Raw genomic sequence first — 21887 nt, forward strand, 5'->3', positions numbered from 1 at the left:
CGAGACATTGAAAAGAATCAAACTAGTTTGACACGTGGATGGCAACCGGAACTCCGGGTCAGAGGATAGGGTAGCTGTTGAACCGGCAGAAATCATATGTAGCTAGTCTGTGCGGAACGATAGGCAGTTGAGAAGGCAAAGTTGCATTCAGTAGGATGGGTCTAAGTGTGTGTGGTTCAATGCAAGGAGTGGCAGGAATAAGGGAGATGAACTTAGAGCATGGATGACGGCTTGGATCTACGATGTTGTGGCCATTACGGAGAGAGGAATGGCTGTTGGAAGTTCCAGGATTATGAGGCTTCAACATTAGGGAGGGAGGTAAAAGAGGAGGGGGAGTGGCACTGCTAATTAAAGAGTGCAGCACAGCTGCAGAAAAGGAGGTAGTTGAGGAGGGTTTGTCTGACAGAATGGGTGGTAGTCAGAAACAGGAAAGGAGCAGTCACTTTTATTGGGAGTTTTCTATAGACAACCCCCCCCCCCCCCCCCCTAATGGTATCAGACAGATAGAGGAACAGATTGGGCGTCAGATCTTGGAAAGATGCAGACGTTCTTGTCATGGGTGATTCAACTTCCTTAATATTGTCTGGAACCTCCTTAGTGCAAATGGTTTCGATGAAGCAGATTTTCTCAGGCGTGACCAGAAGAATTCCTGACTCAATATGTAGATAGGCCGACTAAGGGGAGGCCATGTTGGATTTGGTGCTCAGCAACAAACCAGGCCAGGTGTCAGATCTCTCGGTGGGAGAGAATTTCTGTGACAGTGGCCACAACTATATGACCATTACCGTAGTCATGGAGAGGGATAGTAACACACAGTCTGGGAAGGTATTTAATTGGGGGAGGGGGATTTAGACTGCTATTAGACAGGATCCGAGGAGCATAATGCGGGAAATAGGGTGGTCAATAGGACTTTAAACTAGAGATTGGGGGGGGGGGGGAAATGGAAAGTCAGGGAACCAAGAGGTGAAGGAATCAGGGGAAGCGTAGCTGCTTAGGATTACAAAAAATCACGAAAAGACAGAGCTCAGGAGAGGTTACGATAGTCCCCATCTCACAAAAATGACACAGTGTATGGAAAGGCTCAGTAAACCAAGGTCCACCACACTAAGAAAACAAAAAGTGACAGTCAATAGGGAATTAATGGTGCTATATTTAAATGCCCGCAGTGTACGGAACAAGGTAGATGAGCTTGTGGCCCAGATTGTGACTGGCAGGTATAATGTGGTAGGCATCACAGAGACGTGGTTGCAGGGGGTTCAGGACTGGCAGTTAAACATCCAGGGATTTACAACCTATCGAAAAGACAGAGAGGTGGGTTAGAGGGGGCGGGTTGCCTTGTTAATTAGAAATGAAATTAAATCAATAGCACGAAACGACATAGGGTCAGACGACGTGGAGTCTGTGTGGGTGGAGTTGAGGAACCACATAGGCAAAAAAACCCATAATGGGAGTTATGTACAGGCCTCCTGACAGTGGTCAGGACCAGGGGCACAAAATGCACCACGAAATAGAAAGGGCATGTCAGAAAGGCAAGGTCACAGTGATCATGGGGGACTTCAATATGCAGGTGGACTGGGTAAATAATGTTGCCAGTGGACCCAAAGAAAGGGAATTAATTGAATGTTTACAGGATGGCTTTTTGGAACAGCTTATGATGGAGCACTCGAGGGAACAGGCTATTCTGGACTTAGTGTTATGTAATGAGCCAGAATTGATAAAAGATATTACAGTAAGGGAACACTTAGGAAGCAGTGATCATAATATGGTAGAATTCAGTCTGCAATTTGAAAGAAGGAAGGTTTAATCAGATGTAAAGGTTTTACAGTTAAATAAAGGTAATTACAGGCGCATGAGGGAGGAACTGACGAAAATCGACTGGAAGCAGAGCCTAGTGGGAAAGACAGTAGAACAGCAATGGCAGGAGTTTCTGGGAGTAATTGAGGACACAGTGCAGAGGTTCATCCCAAAGAAAAGAAAGGTTATCAGAGGGAGGATTAGGCAGCCATGGCTGACAAAGGAAGTCAGGGAATGCATCAAGGCAAAAGAGAGAGCCTATAATGTGGCAGAGTAGTGGGAAGTCAGAAGATTGGGAAGGCTACAAAAACAAACAGAGGATAACAAAGAGAGAAATTTGGAAGGAGAGGATCAAATATGAAGGTAGGCTAGCCAGTAACATTAGGAATGATAGTAAAAGTTTCTATAAATACATTAAAAACAAACGGGAGGCAAAAGTAGACATTGGGCCGCTCCAAAATGACGCTGGTAATCTAGTGATGGGAGACAAGGAAATAGCTGAGGAACTTAATAAGTACTTTGCGTCAGTCTTCACAGTAGAAGACATGAGTAATATCCCAACAATTCAGGAAAGTCAGTGGGCAGAGTTGAATATGGTTGCCATCACAAAGGAGAAGGTGCTAGAGAAACTAAAAGGTCTGAAAATTGATAAATCTCCGGGCCCAGATGGGTTACATCCTAGAGTTCTAAAGGGGATAGCTGAAGAAATAGTGGAGGCGTTAGTTATGATCTTTCAAAAGTCACTGGAATCAGGGAAAGTCCCAGAGGATTGGAAAATCGCTGTTGTAACCCCCCTGTTCAAGAAGGGAACAAGAAAAAGGATGGAAAATTATAGGCCAATTAGCCTAACCTCGGTTGTTGGCAAAATTCTAGAATACATCGTTAAGGATGAGATTTCTAAATTCTTGGAAGTGCAGGGCCGGATTAGGACAAGTCAGCATGGATTTAGTAAGGGGAGGTCGTGCCTGACAAACCTGTTAGAGTTCTTTGAAGAGATAACAAATAGATTAGACCAAGGAGAACCAATGAATGTTATCTATCTTGACTTCCAAAAGGCCTTTGACAAGGTGCCTCACGGGAGACTGCTGAGTAAAATAAGGGCCCATGGTATTCGAGGCAAGGTACGAACATGGACTGACGATTGGCTGTCAGACAGAAGGCAGAGAGTTGGGATAAAAGGTTATTTTTCGGAATGGCAACCGGTGACAAGTGGTGTCCCGCAGGGTTCAGTGTTGGGGCCACAGCTGTTCTCTTTATATATCAACGATCTAGATGACGGGACTGGGGGCATTCTGTCCAAGTTTGCCGATGATACAAAGATAGGTGGAGGGGCAGGTAGTATTGAGGAGGTGGGAGGCTGCAGAAAGATTTAGACAGTTAGGAGAATGGTCCAAGAAGTGGCTGATGACATTCAACGTGGGCAAGTGCGAGGTCTTGCACTTTGGAAAAAAGAATAGAGGCATGGACTATTTTCTAAACGGTGACAAAATTCATAATGCTAAAGTGCAAAGGGACCTGGGAGTCCTAGTCCAGGATTCTCTAAAGGTAAACTTGCAGGTTGAGTCCGTAATTAAGAAAGCAAATGTAATGTTGTCATTTATCTCAAGAGGCTTGGAATATAAAATCAGGGATGTACTTCTGAGGCTTTATAAAGCACTAGTTAGGCCCCATTTAGAATACTGTGAGCAATTCTGGGCCCCACACCTCAGGAAGGACATACTGGCACTGGAGCGGGTCCAGCGGAGATTCACACGGATGATCCCAGGAATGGTAGGTCTAACATACGATGAACGTCTGAGGATCGTGGGATTATATTCATTGGAGTTTAGGAGGTTGAGGGGAGATCTAATAGAAACTTGCAAGATAATGAATGGCTTGGATAGGATGGACGTAGGGAAGTTGTTTCCATTAGCAGGGGAGACTAGGACGCGGGGGCACAGCCTTAGAATAAAAGGGAGTCACTTTAGAACAGAGATGAGGAGAAATTTCTTCAGCCAGAGAGTGGTAGGTCGGTGGAATTCATTGCCACAGAGGGCGGTGGAGGCCGGGACATTGAGTGTCTTTAAGACAGAAATTGATAAATTCTTGATTTCTCGAGGAATTAAGGGCTATGGGGAGAGAGCGGGTAAATGGAGTTTAAATCAACCATGATTGAATGGTGGAGTGGACTCGATGGGCCGAATGGCCTTACTTCCGCTGCTATGTCTTATGGTCTTATGGACCTGTTGTTCTTGGGGAAATGCACAACAGTAATGTGGGGATTGGTTAAGGAGCTCATTCTGAGAGAACTGAATTGTTTTGTCCCACTGAGACGACGAAGGATCTAATTTTCGTGCAACCTTCTCTTAATTAGGTTATGGATAGTGGGGCGGTGTAAACAATATCAGGCTCCTCCTGATCCGATGATGCGTTGTGTGGTAACAGGAGTCATGGGGGTGGAATTGAGAGTGGGGGTGTGCGCTGTCTGTGTAGTCGGTGCTGCGGCTGCTTTTCTCTTTGGGGCGTGGGGGGGGGCTCGATTTTTGTTTCCCGTGGCCTCCAGATATCTTTGGGCGCTTTCGTTTAACTCTTGCCAATCGGGAGCCTCATCTAAATCTTGGCCGAAAGTGTACATGAAACCATTCAGCACTGAGAGTAGCGACTAAATTTTCTATCTTGTGTCGGCATTTGGAATGGTCAACGGTACTCTTCCTCTGTTCCTTCGTGGAGCTGTGGAGCGCTCTCAATGCTGCTTTTAGATCTGTGCATTTGCTAGTTAGCTGGGTGACCTGTTGCTCGATATGGCATTGGAGAAGGGGGTAGCACAGAGGCCGGAGTGTAAATTAGATGTGGGGCTTTTGGGGGACTAGGTGTTCTGTGAGAAAATTAAAAAAGTAATTAAGGAATATTGACGTTTCAACTGTATGGGTGAGGTGTCGAAGGCAGTTTTCTGGGAGGCACTAAAGGCGTTGGTGAGGGGTGAGGCAATTTACTTTAAGGCCAGGGATGTCAAAGAGCAGATGTTGGAATGGCAGATTGTAATAGATGAGATGTTGGAGGCAGATAGGAGTTATAAAGAAGATGGGGACCCAGCGATGCTGGAAAAGAGGAAGGAACTACAGTCGAGCTTTGATCGACTCTCTACCAGGAAGGTGGTGCGCCAACTGAGACAAGCAAGGGGTGCAGGTTATGAACATGGAGATATGTCAGCAGGTCAGCTCCGGAGGGAAGCAGCAAAAAGGGAAATTCTTCAGGTGAGGGATAGGGCAAAGGAGTTGGTGGTGCCTCCGGGTCAGATGAACAAGGTTCTTGAGGCGTTTTATGAGAGGTTGTACAGGTCAGAGCCACTCTGATCGAGACCGTGAGATGCAGGAATTTCTAGATGAGTTGGAGGACCCGAGGCTAGGGGAGGGGACAGGGCTACATAAAAAGAGCAATAGTGGAGCAGGAGATAAAGAATGCGATTGGGAGGATGCAGTCGGGGAAGGTGGCAGGGCCGGATGGGTTTCCGGTGGAATATTATAAAAAATAAGCTGGCACACCTGATGGTGGGGATGTTTGAGGAAGCGATAGGGAAGGGGGTGTTGCCACAAACATTGGGGCAGGCATCGATTTCACTGTTGCTAAAAAAAGATTATTATCCGACGGAGAGTGGGTCGTATGGGCCCATATCACTTATGAATGTGGGCGCAAATGTATTGGCGAAGGTACTGGCGGATAGGCTGGAGGAGTGCCTAACGAAGCTGATAGGTGAGGATCAGATCGGGTTCGTGAGAGGGAGGCAGCTATTTTCGAACATTAGGAGGGTATTGAACGTGGTTATGGCTCCTGCGGTGGGGAAGGAAAGAAAGGTTGGTGTGGCATTGGTCGCAGTGTCGGAGTTTGACCGGGTAGAATGGGGGTACTTGATGTCAGTTCTGGAGCGGTTTGGGATTGGACTAAGGTTTTAGAACTGGGTAAAGCTATTATATAAGGAGCTGAGGGCGAGTGTCCGCACAAACAACATCAGCTCGTGGTCCGTGGGAGGCCATATTCGGGGTGTCGGACCAGCCAGTGTTAGAAAGGTGGGTGGAGGCAGATGTTGTAGCCTTCGCCTCGTTGATCGCCGGAAGGCGGATCCTGATGTAATGGAGAGCAACCTCCCACCCTGGCGTGGCGGGGGGACTTTCTCGAATTCTTGACTCTTGAGAAGGTTAAGTTTGAACTGAGGGGAAGGGTGGAGGGGTTCTAAAATTCACCCCCACCTCTTTTACCACTCTCCCTAATCTTATTAAAACATCTATAACCAGAAACCTGCAACAACCATCTTTCGCCCATCTTCTATCCAAGTTTAGGGTGTGGATATAGCTATGGTGCTATTTGCAAGGATAGGTACAGACACGATCGGCCTGATGGCCTCCTTCTGCACAGTCGGGATCCTGTGACAGTAAGAAAACAGATCCTTTCCTGGGAATGCCAAAATCATACCTGAATGAAAATTCAACATCTGGATATCTGAAAATATTCCAGTGGGATGAGATCCAATCGCGACCGTCAAAGGGGAGAGCACAGACCTTTGAACAAATTCATTGATCAGCCAATCAATCAAAACCGAGTCCCCACTGACGCCGGGCAGTCTGCAACACCAGGTTAAACAAACACAGCTTCCGCATTCTGCTGTTTGAATTAAAGCCGCAGGGTCCTTACAGGCTACTTTCCTTAAAGTGAGATGTCCATTCATCATCCACAGATCAAAATACAATAGCAAAATAAAAAAGGGCAAATAAGGCAATGTAGAGGAAGACAGTTCAGTGAGATTCTGGGTTTGTTACAAACATTTTTCTGGTTTCCGAATATCTTCAGGGTGTGATTCAGGTCATCACACTACCAGAAGGACATAAGAACATAAGAACTAGGAGCAGGAATAGGCCATCTGGCCCCTAGAGCCTGCTCCGCCAATCAATGAGATCATGGCTGATCTTTTGTGGACACAGCTCCACTTTCCGGCCCAAACACCATAACCCTTAATCCCTTTATTCTTCAAAAAACTATCTATCTTTACCTTAAAAGCATTTAACGAAGAAGCCTCAACTGCTTCACTGGGCAAGGAATTCCATAGATTCACAACCCTTTGGGTGAAGAAGTTCCTACTTAACTAAGTCCGAAATCTACATCCCCTTATTTTGAGGCTATGCACCCTAGTTCTGTTTCCACCTGCCAGTGGAAACAACATGCCCTGCTATATCTAATCCCTTCATAATGTTATATGTTTCTATAAGTTCCCCCTTCATCCTTCGGGGAGGCTTTGGCCAGAGTACAATAAAGAATTAACAGGATTTTGCCTGGTATGAAGGGTATTAGCAATGAGGATGTATTAATAAAGTGGGATTGTTCTCCCTCGAGAGACCGAGGCCGAGATGCGACCGGATCAACTTTATAAAATGTTGAGGGATGACATCATAGGGTGAACACTTGGAGGCTTTTTTCCCAGCGAGGAAATGACAAATAAAAGGCGGGAAAAGTTCAAGGTGAGGTGTGACATTTTCAATGGAGATCTGCGAGCGAAGATTTTTAAAGAGGATGGTGGTGGCCTGGAATGCACTGCCAAGTGAGCTGGTTGACGCAGATACATTAGCGACCTTTAAGACTTGTCTTTTTGGACACATGAACAGACGGGGTATATAATGATACAGGCGGTTAGTCGAGAAATCACAAGTGATGGGCGCAAGCTTGGAAGGCCGAAGGGTCTGTTCCTGTACTGTACTGTGATTTGTTCTTTTTGTTCTTTACAGAATGTATCGTTATCCTCATTTTTTTTACAGAAACAGGGTTGATCAATTGCCTTCAATTCAGTGGAACACTCCCATTTCCATGAAGCAATTAATGAACTTTCACAGTATCTCAGCTAATTCCTCCTTTCCTCGACAAAGATGATGTCACAAATCCCATCTGGACGGCGTGAATGTTCCAGATTGCTGGTGCACAGTAAGTGTTGAATGAAAGTGATAAATTAATTGTGTTTGTTCAGTGAGTGAAAGTAACGGCAGGGTCATTGACTCTAATTCTGTCACTGGAGGATTTATTTCTTCTATTTATAAGGGAATCATTTCAATTTGTTATCCCATTGTGTTAGAGGGAGAAAGAACTGCGGCAATCAGACGGAATTGGGAATCTAAGTACATTCGATTGGAATATTTTGACAATGGATCACAATATGAGAACAGCAGGTTGGAATGTCACAGCAACACAGAAGAGTTTCACCGGCGACCTTCATTATCTCTCCACAGGTTATGACAGAATGTCATTTGATAACCGGGTCAAGTTGACACTTGAGGTCATTCAATATATTTATTATCCAATCCTCGCCATTGTTGGTGTTCCTGGTAAGTCTCTCTACCCTGCTAACAATTTTATAAACTATACTTTACTGTAACACTGTGCTTGCAATGCCATGTTCTCCTTTCTGATGTTGCTTTGCTCAGGAGGCTTTGTGTTTAGTTGCTAACTGCACAGAATGTTGTTATCAGTACTAATGTTCTGGAAATTGATTATCCCGTCGCTGATAATGGTTTTCCTGTTGGTGTTCTGTCTCTAGATATTTATCCTCGAAACTGTTCATTGTGTTTCTGACCTCACAGTTTAAAGATCGTGCAGACTAAACCCATTGTTTACAGCCTCATTCAGAGATTGTATTCCTTATTCACTGACTGATTCCCCACTATGGCTACAAATAACTCTAATCTATGTTCCATGTAACGTTTGCTATCCATTTCACCAGAAATTGAATATCTAATGCAGGTCCTCTCCATAACTAACTCTGCCTATTGGAAGCTGGTTCGTATTACTCACTGCCTGGTTCAATTCTCTGCACAAAACCTTCTCTGTGCATTTGTCAAATCCAGACTTTGTTATCTCATTGCTCCTCTGAGCAAACTCACAGTAACAAACCCCTTTCAGCTAAACTATTCAAAACTGTGCTGTTTCTGCCTTAATTTGATTGTTGAGGAAGCTTCCCTGTGCTCACTGGTCTGTATTTGTTCTCTGGTCAACACTGATCCCTGCGAAACACCAATTTCAGATCGTCCCCTGTCTGAGAGATTGCCATCTGTACCCACAATTATCTATCTATTAGTCAGCCTCTAATCAATGCTGCCGAGGACATTTCAATCCCAAACAATAGAATCTGCCTGTGACGTGGCACGGTGTCAAATGTTTTCTGGAAGTCCAAAGATACACAACGCAACCCTCACCTGCTGCCTGTGTCACCTTGTCAGATAATTCAATTCAATTGTCAGGCATGGCCTTCCCTTGATAAACCCATGTTGACTGCCCATTATTAACTTATTTTTCTCAAAGTTTATATTTAATTTATCCCAAATTATGGCCTCCATCAATTTCCCCTGTTTAATGTCAAGCTGGCAGGTCTGTGATTTTCTCCTTTATCCTTTGCCCATTTCTTAAGAACGGCTTCCCGTTTGCAATGCTCCAGCCCCCCAGGACTAATCCTGTGTTCAGAGAGGCCTATCAATTGTCTGTCCATGGTTCCACAATTTGATCCATCACCTCTCTCAGAAAACTATGATGTATCCCATCCGGGTCTGGCGACTTATCTACCTCCACCGCTGCCAGCCTTTTAATAGCTCGTCTTTATCTATCAGCATTCGCGTAGCCTGCCATCCTTTCCTCACCTTCTTTCATTCCCTTATTTCAGCCTCAGCCTCTTCCCTGCATTTGACATATACTTCATGACTTCTATTGCTATTATTATTCCGAAATGCATCATATGCCTCTTTTTTCTTCATTATTTTCTACTCAATAAACTTAGACATCCAGGATACTCTGGCTTTCGATTTCTCATGGCTATTTCTCATGGTTATGTACCAAGATTTCACCCTATTCGGTTTTACTTTGAATGTCTCCAATTTTGCATCCACTGTTTTATTCAACAAAATGCATTTCCAATCATCCTTCTCCAGTACAACTTTTAGACGACTAAAATGTTCCCGTTTGCAGCCCGTGACTGATGTGTCCACTTTTCCAACTTCATATTGATTCGGATTATATTCGAATCGCTATTTCACAACTGCTCCCCTACTTAGACATTCTCTGACTGGGCTGACTGATTTTCTAGGACCAGATCTAGCACTGTTTCCTGCCTGATTGGACTGGACATGTACTGTTCCAGAACGTTCTCCTGCAGACACTGCAGATATTTCGCCCATTACGCGCCCTACACTCGATCCTGTCCCAGCCTGCTGACCCGGCTTTATTTTACACAGGGTCCAATTTACCGTAAGCACCATGAACACGCCTACAAACATCACTCTTCCTTTAAATTACGCATTTGTCTAAAATAATGATAGCTGCTTTCACAACAGCCATTGACCTCATCCCATTCTATCTCTATCATCTTATCCAGTCTTACAAATGCTCAGACAGCTTCAATCATCTGTCTGGCGCCTTCACCACCCCCAGGAGTCAAATCGCTGGGCATTTGGTGACTGAGTGTTTACATCTCTGTTCACTAATCTCTCGGATGGGCTCCGTAAACCTCTCCGCTTTTTTACACCTCATTCTTCGTTGAATGCATTATCAAAAACCACACAGTACGACTAAATCTTTGACCATTTGATGAAATGTCTCCTGACGTACTCCTTTACAACTCCTTTACAAGTTAGTCAGGAAGGACCTAAAGGGAGAGTTAAGAAGAGCGAGGAGAGGACACGAAAAGTCGTTGGCGGATAGGATCAAGGAAAACCCTAAGGCTTTCTATAGGTATATCAGGAACAAACGAATGACTAGAGTAAGATTCGGGACAATCAAGGATAGTAGTGGAAAGATGTGTGTGGAATCAGAGGAGATAGGGGAAGCGTTAAATGAATATTTTTCGCCGGTGTTTACATTGGAGAAAGACAATGTTGTCGAGGAGAATACTCAGGTTCTGTCGAACAGGCTAGATGGAATTGAGGTTCACAAGGAGGAGGTGTTAGCAATTTTGGAAGGTGTAAAAATAGATACGTCCCCTGGGCCAGATGGGATTTATCCTAGGATTCTCTGGGAAGACAGGTAGGAGATTGCAGAGCCTTTGTCCTTGATCTTTATGTCGTCTTTGTCGACAGGAATAGTGCTGGAAGACTGGAGGATAGCAAATGTTTTCCCCTTGTAAAAGAAGGGGAGTAGAGACAATCCTGGTAATTATAGACCTGTGAGCCTCACTTCGGCTGTGGGTAAAATGTTGGAAAAGGTTATAAGAGATAGGGTTGATAATCATCTTGAAAAGAACAAGTTGATTAGCGATACTCAACACGGTTTTGTGAAGGGTAGGTCATGCCTCACAAACCTTATTGAGTTCTTTGAGAAGGTGACCAAACAGGTTGATGAGAGTAAAGCGGTTGATGTGGTGTATATGGATTTCAGTAAGGCGTTTGATAAGGTTCCCCACAGTAGGCTATTGCAGAAAATAAGGACGTATGGGATTGAATGTGATTTAGCGGTTTGGATCAGTGATTGGCTAGCTGAAAGAAGACAGAGGATGGTGGTTGATGGCAAATGTTCATCCTGGAGTTCAGTTACCAGTGGTGTACTGCAAAGATCTGTTTTGGGCCACTGCTGTTCGTTATTTTTAGAAATGACCTGGAAGAGGGTGTAGAAGGATGGGTTACTAAATTTGCAGATGACACGAAGGTCGGTGGAGTTGTGGATAGTGCTGAAGGATGTTATAGGATACAGAGGGACATAGATAAGCTTCAGAGCTGGGCTGAGAGGTGGCAGATGGAGTTTAATGCGGAAAAGAGTGAGGTGGTTCACTTTGGAAGGAGTAACAGGAATGCGGAGTTCTGGATTAATGGCAAGATTGTTGGTAGTGTAGATGAACAGAGAGATCTCGGCATCCAGGTACATAAATCCCTGAAAGTTGCCACCCAGGTTAATAGGGCTGTTAAGAAGGCATATGGTGTGCTAGCCTTTATCAGTAGGGGGATTTAGTTTCGGAACCACAATGTCATGCTGCAGCTGTATACAACTCTGGTGTGGCCGCTCCTGGAGTACTGCGTGCAGTTCTGGTCACCACATTATAGGAAGGATGTGGAAGCTTTGGAAAGGGTTCAGAGGAGATTTACTAGGATGTTGCCTGGTATGGAGGGAAGGTCTTATCGGGAAAGGCTCAGGGATTTGAGTTTGTTTTCGTTAGAGAGGAGAAGGCTGAGAGGTGACTTAATAGAGACATACAATATAGTCAGAGGGTTAGATAGGGTGGACAGTGAGAGTCTCTTTCCTCGGATGGTGATGACCAACACGGGGGACATAGCTTTAAATTGAGTGGTGGTAGATATAGGACATATGTCAGAGGCAGTTTCTTTTCTCAGAGAGTAGCAGGGGTGTGGAACGCCCTGCATGCAACAGTAGTAGACTCGCCAACTTTAAGGGCATTTAAGTGGTCACTGGATAGACATATGGATGAAAATGGAATAGTGTAGGTCAGATCGGCTTCAGATGGTTTCACAGGTCGTCGCAACATCGAGGGCCGAAGGGCCCGTACTGCGCTGTAATGTTCTATGTTCTATGTCGCTCCATCTCGTATATTCGTTTAATATGCAGATTCGAAATGCCCCGTTAAATGTGCTATGAAAGCTGTTGTTGCCCTTTTAAAACAGGTTTTCTATATTTTTTATCTTAGTTTAGGTGTGGTTACGCTGGTACGGAAGGCGCTCTTTCAGAGTGTCGGTGCAGAATGGATGGGCCGAATGGCCTCATTCTACTCTGTAGATATTCTGTGATTCATTGAGGTTTTGAGGCTACCTTCCTTTCCGACCAGTATACTTAGATGCTGCATAGTATTCTAAACTTCCAACATTGTATTGGTTCCATTGAAGCACAGTACAAATCCCATGCAGTCTCCACGAGTTCTGTGAAAGAGGTTTCTCAATGGGCATCACGCAACCCCAGCTAACCTGCATAATTTCAGGTTGGCATGATGGTACAGCAAGGGGACCCAGCGTCGGTTCCGAACTTCCATGACTGTCTGTGTGGAGCTTTGACATACTCCGCGTGCAACTGGATCGGTTCCAATGAGAAACGGTGTTGGATATTCTGGAGTCAAGATTGACACTCGAGAGGGTGACAAGATGCAGCCTCAGAAAGACACCACTCCGCACACACTCCTACCAGTCAACAAGATGGCAGCATGGCGAGCACAACCCGATTCACAGACGTGGAGGTGGAAACCCATCCAGAGACCATGGAGGAGAGTCAGGCTGCCCTGCCCCCGGGATGGGAACGCGGCTTCCAACCGCTGCTGCCACCGGGCCTGGGCGCAGGTGGCAGAGGTCGTGAGCACCGAAGAGAAACAACTGCATAATCTCCTCAGCACGGCCTGGGTGAGTAGGCATCCGCAACCCAACACATCCGTAACATCCCCAACGAACACCCCCACCCCATACCCCAGCTGGAGGGCGACGAAACCCCCACCCTGCAATTAACCACACAGGCATCCCTGAAGGGCACCAGGTATCCACCGCCTGGGATGCAAGCGTTTGCCTGTCAAACATTGCGCGTATTCCGTCTTCCCCACCCCACCCATCCACAAGGTGAAGGGGGCCAAGTACTGCCCGGAGATGGTAAAGACAGGAGGGGACCGCTAGACTTGTGGCGCCTTCACCACAGCAGAGCAGTTGGAACTGAACCTGGTCAGTGGGTGCAGAGAGAGTTTGATCCGGGGCAGAGTTCAGCATTGGGGCATCAAGTGTCACCAAGATTCCCGTCACGGGTGTCAACCCTCCAGCAACACCCCGAATCCACACCGTCACCTTGCACCACCTCACCCTCCAGCCACACCCCGAACCCACATCCTCACCTTGCACCCCCCTCACCCTCCAACCAGACCCCGAATCCACTTCCTCACGCTGCACCCCCTCACCCTCCAACCAGACCCGACTCCACACCGTCACCCTCCAGCCCCTCACCCTCCAAACAGACCCCGAATCCACATCCTCACCCTGCACCCCATCACCCTACAAACGGACCCCAAAACCACACCCTCACCCTGCACTCGCTCAACCTCCAGCCACACCCCGAAACCACATCCTCACCCTGCACCCTCTCATCCTCCAGCCACACCCCGAATCCACATCCTCACCCTGCAACCCCTCACCCTCCAAACAGACCCCAACAACACACCCTCACCCTCTAGCCCCTCAACCTCCAAACTGACCATGAATCCACATCCTCACCCTGCAACCCCTCACCCTCCAAACAGACTCCGACACACCCTCACCCATCAGCCCCTCTCCTTCCAACCACAGCCCAACTCCACATCCTCACCCTGCACCACATCATCCTCCAGGCACACTGAATCCACATCCGCACCCTGCACCCCCTCAGCCTCCAGCCACACCCTGAATCCACACCCTCATCCTGCACCCCCTCACCCTCCAAACAGACCACGATTCCACATCCTCACCAGGCACCCCCTCACCCTCCAGTCATACCCCGACTCCACATCCTCACCCTGCACCCCCTCACACTCCAGCCACACCCCGAATACACATCCTCACCCTGCACCCACTCACCGTCCAAACAGACCCCTACCACATCCTCACCCTGCACCTCCTCACACTCCAGCCACACCCCGACTCCACATATTCACACTGCACCCCATCACCCTCCAACCAGACACCGATCCCACATCCGCACCCTGCACCCCCTCACACTCCAGCCACACCCCGACTCCACATCCTATCCTGCACCCCCTCACCCACCAACCAGACACCGAATCCACATCCTCACCCTTCATTCCCTCACCCTCCAGCCACACCCCGACTCCACATCCGCACCCTCCACCCACACACCCATCCAAACAGACTCCGACTCCACATAAGAACATAAGAACATAAGAACTAGGAGCTGGAGAAGGCCATCTGGCCCCTCGAGCCTGCTCCGCCATTCAATGAGATCATGGCTGATCTTTTGTGGACTCAGCTCCACTTTCCGGCCCGAACACCATAACCCTTAATCCCTTTATTCTTCAAAAAACTATTTATCTTTACCTTAAAAACATGTAATGAAGGAGCCTTAACTGCTTCACTGGGCAAGGAATTCCATAGATTCACAACCCTTTGGGTGAAGAAGTTCCTCCTAATCTCAGTCCTAAATCTACTTTCCCTTATTTTGAGGCTATGTCCCCTAGTTCTGCTGTCACCCGCCGGTGGAAACAACCTGCCCACGTCTATCCTATCTATTCCCTTCATAATTTTAAATGTTTCTATAAGATCCCCCCTCATCCTTCTAAATTCCAACGAGTACAGTCCCAGTCTACTCAACCTCTCCTCATAATCCAACCCCTTCAGCTCTGTGATTAACCTAGTGAATCTCCTCTGCACACCCTCCAGCGCCAGTACGTCCTTTCTCAAGTAAGGAGACCAAAACTGAACACAATACTCCAGGTGTGGCCGCACTAACACCTTATACAATTGCAACATAAACTCCCTAGTCTTAAACTCCATCCCTCTAGCAATGAAGGACAAAATTCCATTTCCCTTCTTAATCACCTGTTGCACTTGCAAACCAACCTTCTGTGACTCATACACTAGCACACACAAGTCTCTCTGAACAGCGGCATGCTTTAATATTTTATCGTTTAAATAATAATCCCGTTTGCTGTTATTCCTACCAAAATGGATAACCTCACATTTGTCAACATTTTATTCCATCTGCCAGACCCTAGACCATTAACTTTACCTATCCAAATCCCTCTGCAGACTTCCAGTATCCTCTGCACATTTTGCTTTACCGCTCATCTTAGTGTCATCTGCAAACTTGGACACATTGCCCTTGGTCCCCAACTCCAAATCATCTAAATAAATTATGAACAATTGTGGGCCCAACACGGATCCCTGAGGGACACCACTTGCTACTGATTGCCAACAAGAGAAACACCCATTTATCCCAACTCTTTGCTTTCTATTAATTAACCAATCCTCTATCCATGCTACTACTTAACCATTAATGCCATGCATCTTTATCTTATGCAGCAATCTTTTGTGTGGCACCTTGTCAAAGGCTTTCTGGAAATCCAGATATACCACATCCATCGACTCCCCGTTATCTACTGCACTGGTAATGTCCTCAAAAAATTCCACTAAATTAGTTAGGCATGACCAGCCCTTTACGAACCCATGCTGCGTCTGCCCAATGGGACAATTTCTATCCAGATGCCTCGCAATTTCATATTGATGATTGATTCCAGCATCGTCCCTACTCCCGAAGTTAAGCTCACTGGCCTATAATTTCCTGCTTTCTGCCTACCTCCTTTTTTAAACAGTGGCGTCACGTTTGCTAATTTCCAATCCACCGGCACCACCCCAGAGTCTACTGAATTTCGGTAAATTATCACTAGTGCATCTGCAATTTCCCTAGCCATCTCTTTTAGCACTCTGGGATGCATTCCATCAGGGCCAGGAGACTTGTCTACCTTTAGCCCCATTAGCTTGCCCATCACTCCCTCCTTAGTGATAACAATCCTGACAAGGTCCTCACCTGTCATAGCCTCATTTATATCAGTCGCTGGCATGTTATTTGTGTCTTCCACTGTGAAGACCAACCCAAAAAACCTGTTCAGTTCCTCAGCCATTTCCTCATTTCCCATTATTAAAACACCCTTCTCATCCTCTAAAGGACCAATATTTACCTTAGCCACTCTTTTTTGTCTTATATATTTGTAAAAACTTTTACTCTCTGTTTTTATATTCTGAGCAAGTTTACTCTCATACTCTATTTTACTCTTCTTTATAGCTTTTTTAGTAGCTTTCTGTTGCCCCCTAAAAATTTCCCAGTCCTCTAATCTCCCAGCAATCTTTGCCACGCAGTATGCTTTTTCCTTCAATTTGCTGCTCTCCCTTATTTCCTTAGATATCCACGGTCGATTTTCCCTCTTTCTTCCGTCCTTCCTTATTGTTGGTATAAACCTTTGCTGAGCACTGTGAAAAATCGCTTGGAAGGTTCTCCACTGTTCCTCAACTGTTCCACCATAAAGTCTTAGCTCCCAGTCTACCTTAGCTGGTTCTTCTCTCATCCCCTTGTAATCTCCTTTGTTTAAACACAAAACACTAGTATTTGATTTTACTTTCTCACCCTCTATTTGTATTTTAAATTCCACCATATTGTGATCGCTCCTTCCGAGAGGTTCCCTAACTATGAGATCATAAATCAATCATGTCTCATTACACAGGACAAGATCTAGGACCGCCTCGTAGGTTCCATTACATACTGTTCTAGGAAACTATCGCGGATACATTCTATAAACTCATCCTCAAGTTTGCCTTGACCGACCTGGTTAAACCAATCGACATGTAGATTAAAATCCCCCATGATAACTGCTGTACCATTTCTACATGCATCAGTTATTTCTTTGTTTATTGCCTGCCCCACCATAACGTTACTATTTGTTGGCCGATAGACTACTCCTATCAGTGACTTTTTCGCCTTACTATTCCTGATTTCCACCCAAATGGATTCAACCTTATCCTCCATTGCACCGATGTCATCCCTTACTATTGCCCGGATGTCATCCTTAAATAACAAAGCAACACCACCTCCCTTACCATCCACTCTGTCCTTCCGAATAGTTTGATACCCTCGGATATTTAACTCCCAGTCGTGACCATCCTTTAACCATGTTTCAGTAATGGCCACTAAATCATAGTCATTTACGATGATTTGTGCCATCAACTCATTTACTTTATTCCGAATACTACGAGCATTCAGGTAAAGTACACTTATGTTGTTTTTTTTACCTCTGTTTTGAATCTTAACATCTCCAGTTTTATTCCATTTGTTATTACTGGGCCTATTCACTGAGCTCCCCTCAGTCACTGAACCTTGTACTGTCGCCCTTTTAGATTTTTGAGTATGTCTTCTCTGCCTTGCACCTTTCCGCTTACTTCCTTTTGCTTCTGTCCCTGTTTTACTACCTTCCAACTTCCAGCATCGGTTCCCATCCCCCTGCCACATTAGGTTAAACCCTCCCCAACAGCTCTAGAACCCCCCCCCCCCAGGACATCAGTTCCAGTCCTGCCCAGGTGCAGACCCTCCGGTTTGCACTGGTCCCACCTCCCCCAGAACCGGTCCCAATGCCCCAGGAATTTCAATCCCTCCCTCTTGCACCATCTCTCGAGCCACGCATTCATCCTATCTATCCTGGCATTCCTACTCTGACTAGCTCGTGGCACTGGTAGCAATCCTGAGATGACTACCTTTGAGGTCCTACTTTTTAGTTTAACTCCTAACTCCCTGAATTCCGCTTGTAGGACCTCATCCCGTTTTTTACCTATATCGTTGGTGCCTATGTGCACCGCGACAGCTGGCTGTTTACCCTCCCCCCCCCCCCCCCCCCCCCAGAGCACCCGCTCCGAGACATCCTTGACCCTTGCACCAGGGAGGCAACATACCATCCTGGAGTCTCGATTGCGTCCACAGAACCGCCTGACTATTCCCCTTACGATCGAGTCCCCTATCACTATAGCCCTGCCATTTGTCTTCCTGCTTTGCTGTGCAGCAGAGTCAGCCACGGTGCCATGAACCTGGCTTCTGCTGCCTTCCCCTGGTGAGCCATCTCCCTCAACAGTATCCAAAGCAGTATATCTGTTTTGCAGGGAGATGACCGCAGGGGACACCTGCACTGACTTCCTACTCTTGCTCTTTCTTTTGGTCACCCATATTCTATCTCCCTCAGTAACCTTCACCTGCGCTGTGACCAACTCGCTAAACATGCTATCCAGGACCTCCTCAGCATCGCGGATGCTCCAAAGTGAGTCCATCCGCAGCTCCAGAACCGTCAAGCGGTCTAACAAGAGCTGCAGCTGAACACACTTCTTGCACGTGAAGGAGCCAGGGACAGTTGACGTGTCCCTGAGTTCCCACTTCGCACACAGGGAGCATGACACGGGTCTGGGATCTCCTGTCATGTCTTAAACCCTTGGTAAACTTAAACAACTAGAATTTCAAAATAAAAATAAATAAATTAGACAATGAAATGAAAAAGAGAGACTACTTACCAGTCACTTACCAGGGTTAAAAAGCACCTCACACTCTGCACCGAATTACCTCACTGCACCAAATTACCAAGTTTCAATCCCCACTCTGGATGAGTCTCACTCCGGATGTGAATCCTTTGCTGATTTACCTCACTGCACCAAATTACCAAGTTTCAATCCCCACTCTGGATGTGTCTCACTCCGGATGTGCGCCTGGAAAAGTGCTAGCTGCAGCCCCTCAACCTACACCCTCAACCTCCCCAGCCCCTCACACCACAGCCAGGACTCGACTCCACAACCTCACCCATCACCCCCTCCAACCAAACCTCGATTCCACAAACTTACCCTTCACCCCCCTCACACGCCATCCACACCCCGAATACACATCCTCACACTGCACCCCCTCACACTCCAGCCACAACCCGAATCCACACCCTTACACTGCACCCCCTAACCCTCCAAACAGACTCCGCCTCCACATTCTCATCTTGCACCCCCTCACCCTCCAAACAGACACCGACTCCCCCTCCTCACCCTCCACCCCTCACACTCCCGCCACACACCGAATTCACGTCCTCACCCTTCACCCCCTCACGCTCCAAACCGGACCCCGACTCCACACCCTCACCCATCAACCCCTCGCCATCCACAACCCGAGTCCACACCCTCACCCTGTACTCCCTCACCCTCTAAACAAACCATGAATCCACATACTCACCCTGCACCCCCTCCCCCTCCAAGCAAACTCCAACTCCACATCCTCACCCTGCACCCCCTCACAAACCACACCCCGACTCCTCATCCTCACCCTGCACCCCCTCATCCTCCAGCCACACACCGAATCCATATCCTCAGCCTTCACCCTCTTACCCTCCAGGTACACCCAGAATCCACATCATCACCCTGCACCCCCTCACCCTCCAAACAGAACCCTGACACACCCTCACCCTGCACCCCTCACACTCCAACAACACCCAGAATCAACATCTTCATTCACTCTTCATTCCCTCACTCTCCAAACGGACTCCGACTCCACATCCACACCCTGCATCCCCTCACACTCCAGCCACACCCCGAATACACGTCGTCAACCTGCACTCCCTCTCCCTCCAAACACACCCGACTCGACATCCTCACCCTGCACCCACTCAACCTCCAGCCAGACCCCGACTACACATCCTCAACCTGCACCACCTCACCCTCCAGCCAGACCCCGACTCCACAGCCTGACTCATCCCCGCCTCACCCTCCAGCCAGACCCCGACTCCACATCCTCACCCGTCACCCCCTCACACTCCAGCCACACCCCGAATACACAATCTCACCCTTCACCCTCTCACACTCCAGCCACACCCCGAATACACGTCGTCAACCTGCACTCCCTCTCCCTCCAAACACACCCGACTCGACATCCTCACCCTGCACCCACTCAACCTCCAGCCCGACCCCGACTCCACATCCTCACCCATCACCCCCTCACACTCCAGCCACACCCCGACACCACATCCTCACCCTTCACCCTCTCACACTCCAGCCACACCCCGAATACACATACTCACCCTGCACCCCCTCACACTCCTCCACACGCCGATTACACACCCTTACACTGCACCCCCTCACACTCCAACAAGACCCCGACGCCACACCCTCACCCTGCACTCCCTCGCTCTCTAAACAGACCCAAAATTCACATCCTCATCCTGCACCCCCTCACACTCCTCCACATTCCGATTCCACACCCTTACCCTGCACCCGCTCACCCTCAAAAACAGACACCGACTCCACATCCTCACCCTCCACCCCCTCACACTCCAGCCACACCCCGAATCCACATCCTCACCCTCCACCCCCTGACACTCCAAACCAGACCCCGACTCCACACCCTCACACATTACCCCCTCACCCTCCAACCACACCCCGACTTCACACCCTCACCCTGCACTCCCTCACCCTCTAAACATGCCCCGAATCCACATCCTCACCCTGCACCCCCTCACCTCCCAAACAGACACCGACTCCACATCCTCGCCCATCACCCCATCACACTCCAGCTACACCTCGAATACACATCCTCACCCTGCACCCCTCACACTCCAGCCACACCCCGATTCCACATCCTCACCCTGCACCCCCTCACCCTCCAAATCAGACCCCGACTCCACATCCACATCCTGCACCCCCTCTCTCTACAACCAGACCCCGACACCACGTCCTCACCCTGTACCCCCTCACCCTCCAAACATACTCCGACTCCACATCGTCACCCTGCACCCTCTCACCCTCCAACCACACCACGACTCCAGATCCTCACCCTGCATCCCGTCACCCTCAAGCCACACCCCGAATCCACATCCTCACCCAACACCCTCTCATCCTCTAGCCACACCCAGAATCTACATTCACACCCATCAACCCCTCACCCTCCAAACAGACCCAGAATCCACATCCTCACCCAGCACCCCTTCACCCACCAAACAGACCCCGACAACATCCTCACCCATCACCCCCTCACCCTCCAACCAGACCCCGGCTCCACATCCTCACCCATCACCCCCTCACACACCAGCCACACCCAGAATCCACATCCTCAACCTTCATTCCCTTACCCTCCAGCCACACCCCGACTCCACATCCTCACTCATCACCCCATCACCCTCCAACCAGACACCGAACCCACAACCTCACCTGCACCCTCTCACACTCCAGCCAGACCTCGACTCCACAACCTCACCCATCACCCCCTCACACTCCAGCCACACCCAGAATCCACATCCTCACCCTTCATTCCCTCACCCTCCAGCCACACCCCGACTCCACATCCTCACTCATCACCCCCACACCCTCCAAACAGACTCCGACTCCACATCCTCACCCTGCACCCCCTCACACTCCAGCCAGACCACGACTCCACAACCTCACCCATCACCCCCTCACACTCCAGCCACACCGCGATCCCACACCCTTACCCTTCACCCCCTCACACGCCATCCACACCCCGAATACACATCCTCACACTGCACATACTCACACTCCAGCCACACCCCGATTCCACACCCGTACCCTGCACCCCCTCACACGCCAGCCAAACCGCGAATACAGATCCTCAAC

The 21887-nt window shown here is 48.1% G+C and overlaps 1 protein-coding gene across 1 annotated transcript in view; it reads left to right on the forward strand.

Moving 5' to 3' along the window:
- Positions 1-219: 219 nt before the first annotated feature.
- The window catches only part of LOC119958585 (probable G-protein coupled receptor 139), a 45079-nt gene continuing 23411 nt past the window's right edge, over positions 220-21887 (forward strand). The window contains exons 1-2 of the mRNA XM_038787065.1: positions 220-318; positions 7886-8135. Coding sequence (XP_038642993.1) covers positions 220-318; positions 7886-8135 — 349 coding nt within the window. The remainder of the gene's footprint in view (positions 319-7885; positions 8136-21887) is intronic.

Source organism: Scyliorhinus canicula, chromosome 30 (assembly GCF_902713615.1).
Source record: "Scyliorhinus canicula chromosome 30, sScyCan1.1, whole genome shotgun sequence".
NCBI classification, from domain to species: Eukaryota; Metazoa; Chordata; class Chondrichthyes; order Carcharhiniformes; family Scyliorhinidae; genus Scyliorhinus; species Scyliorhinus canicula.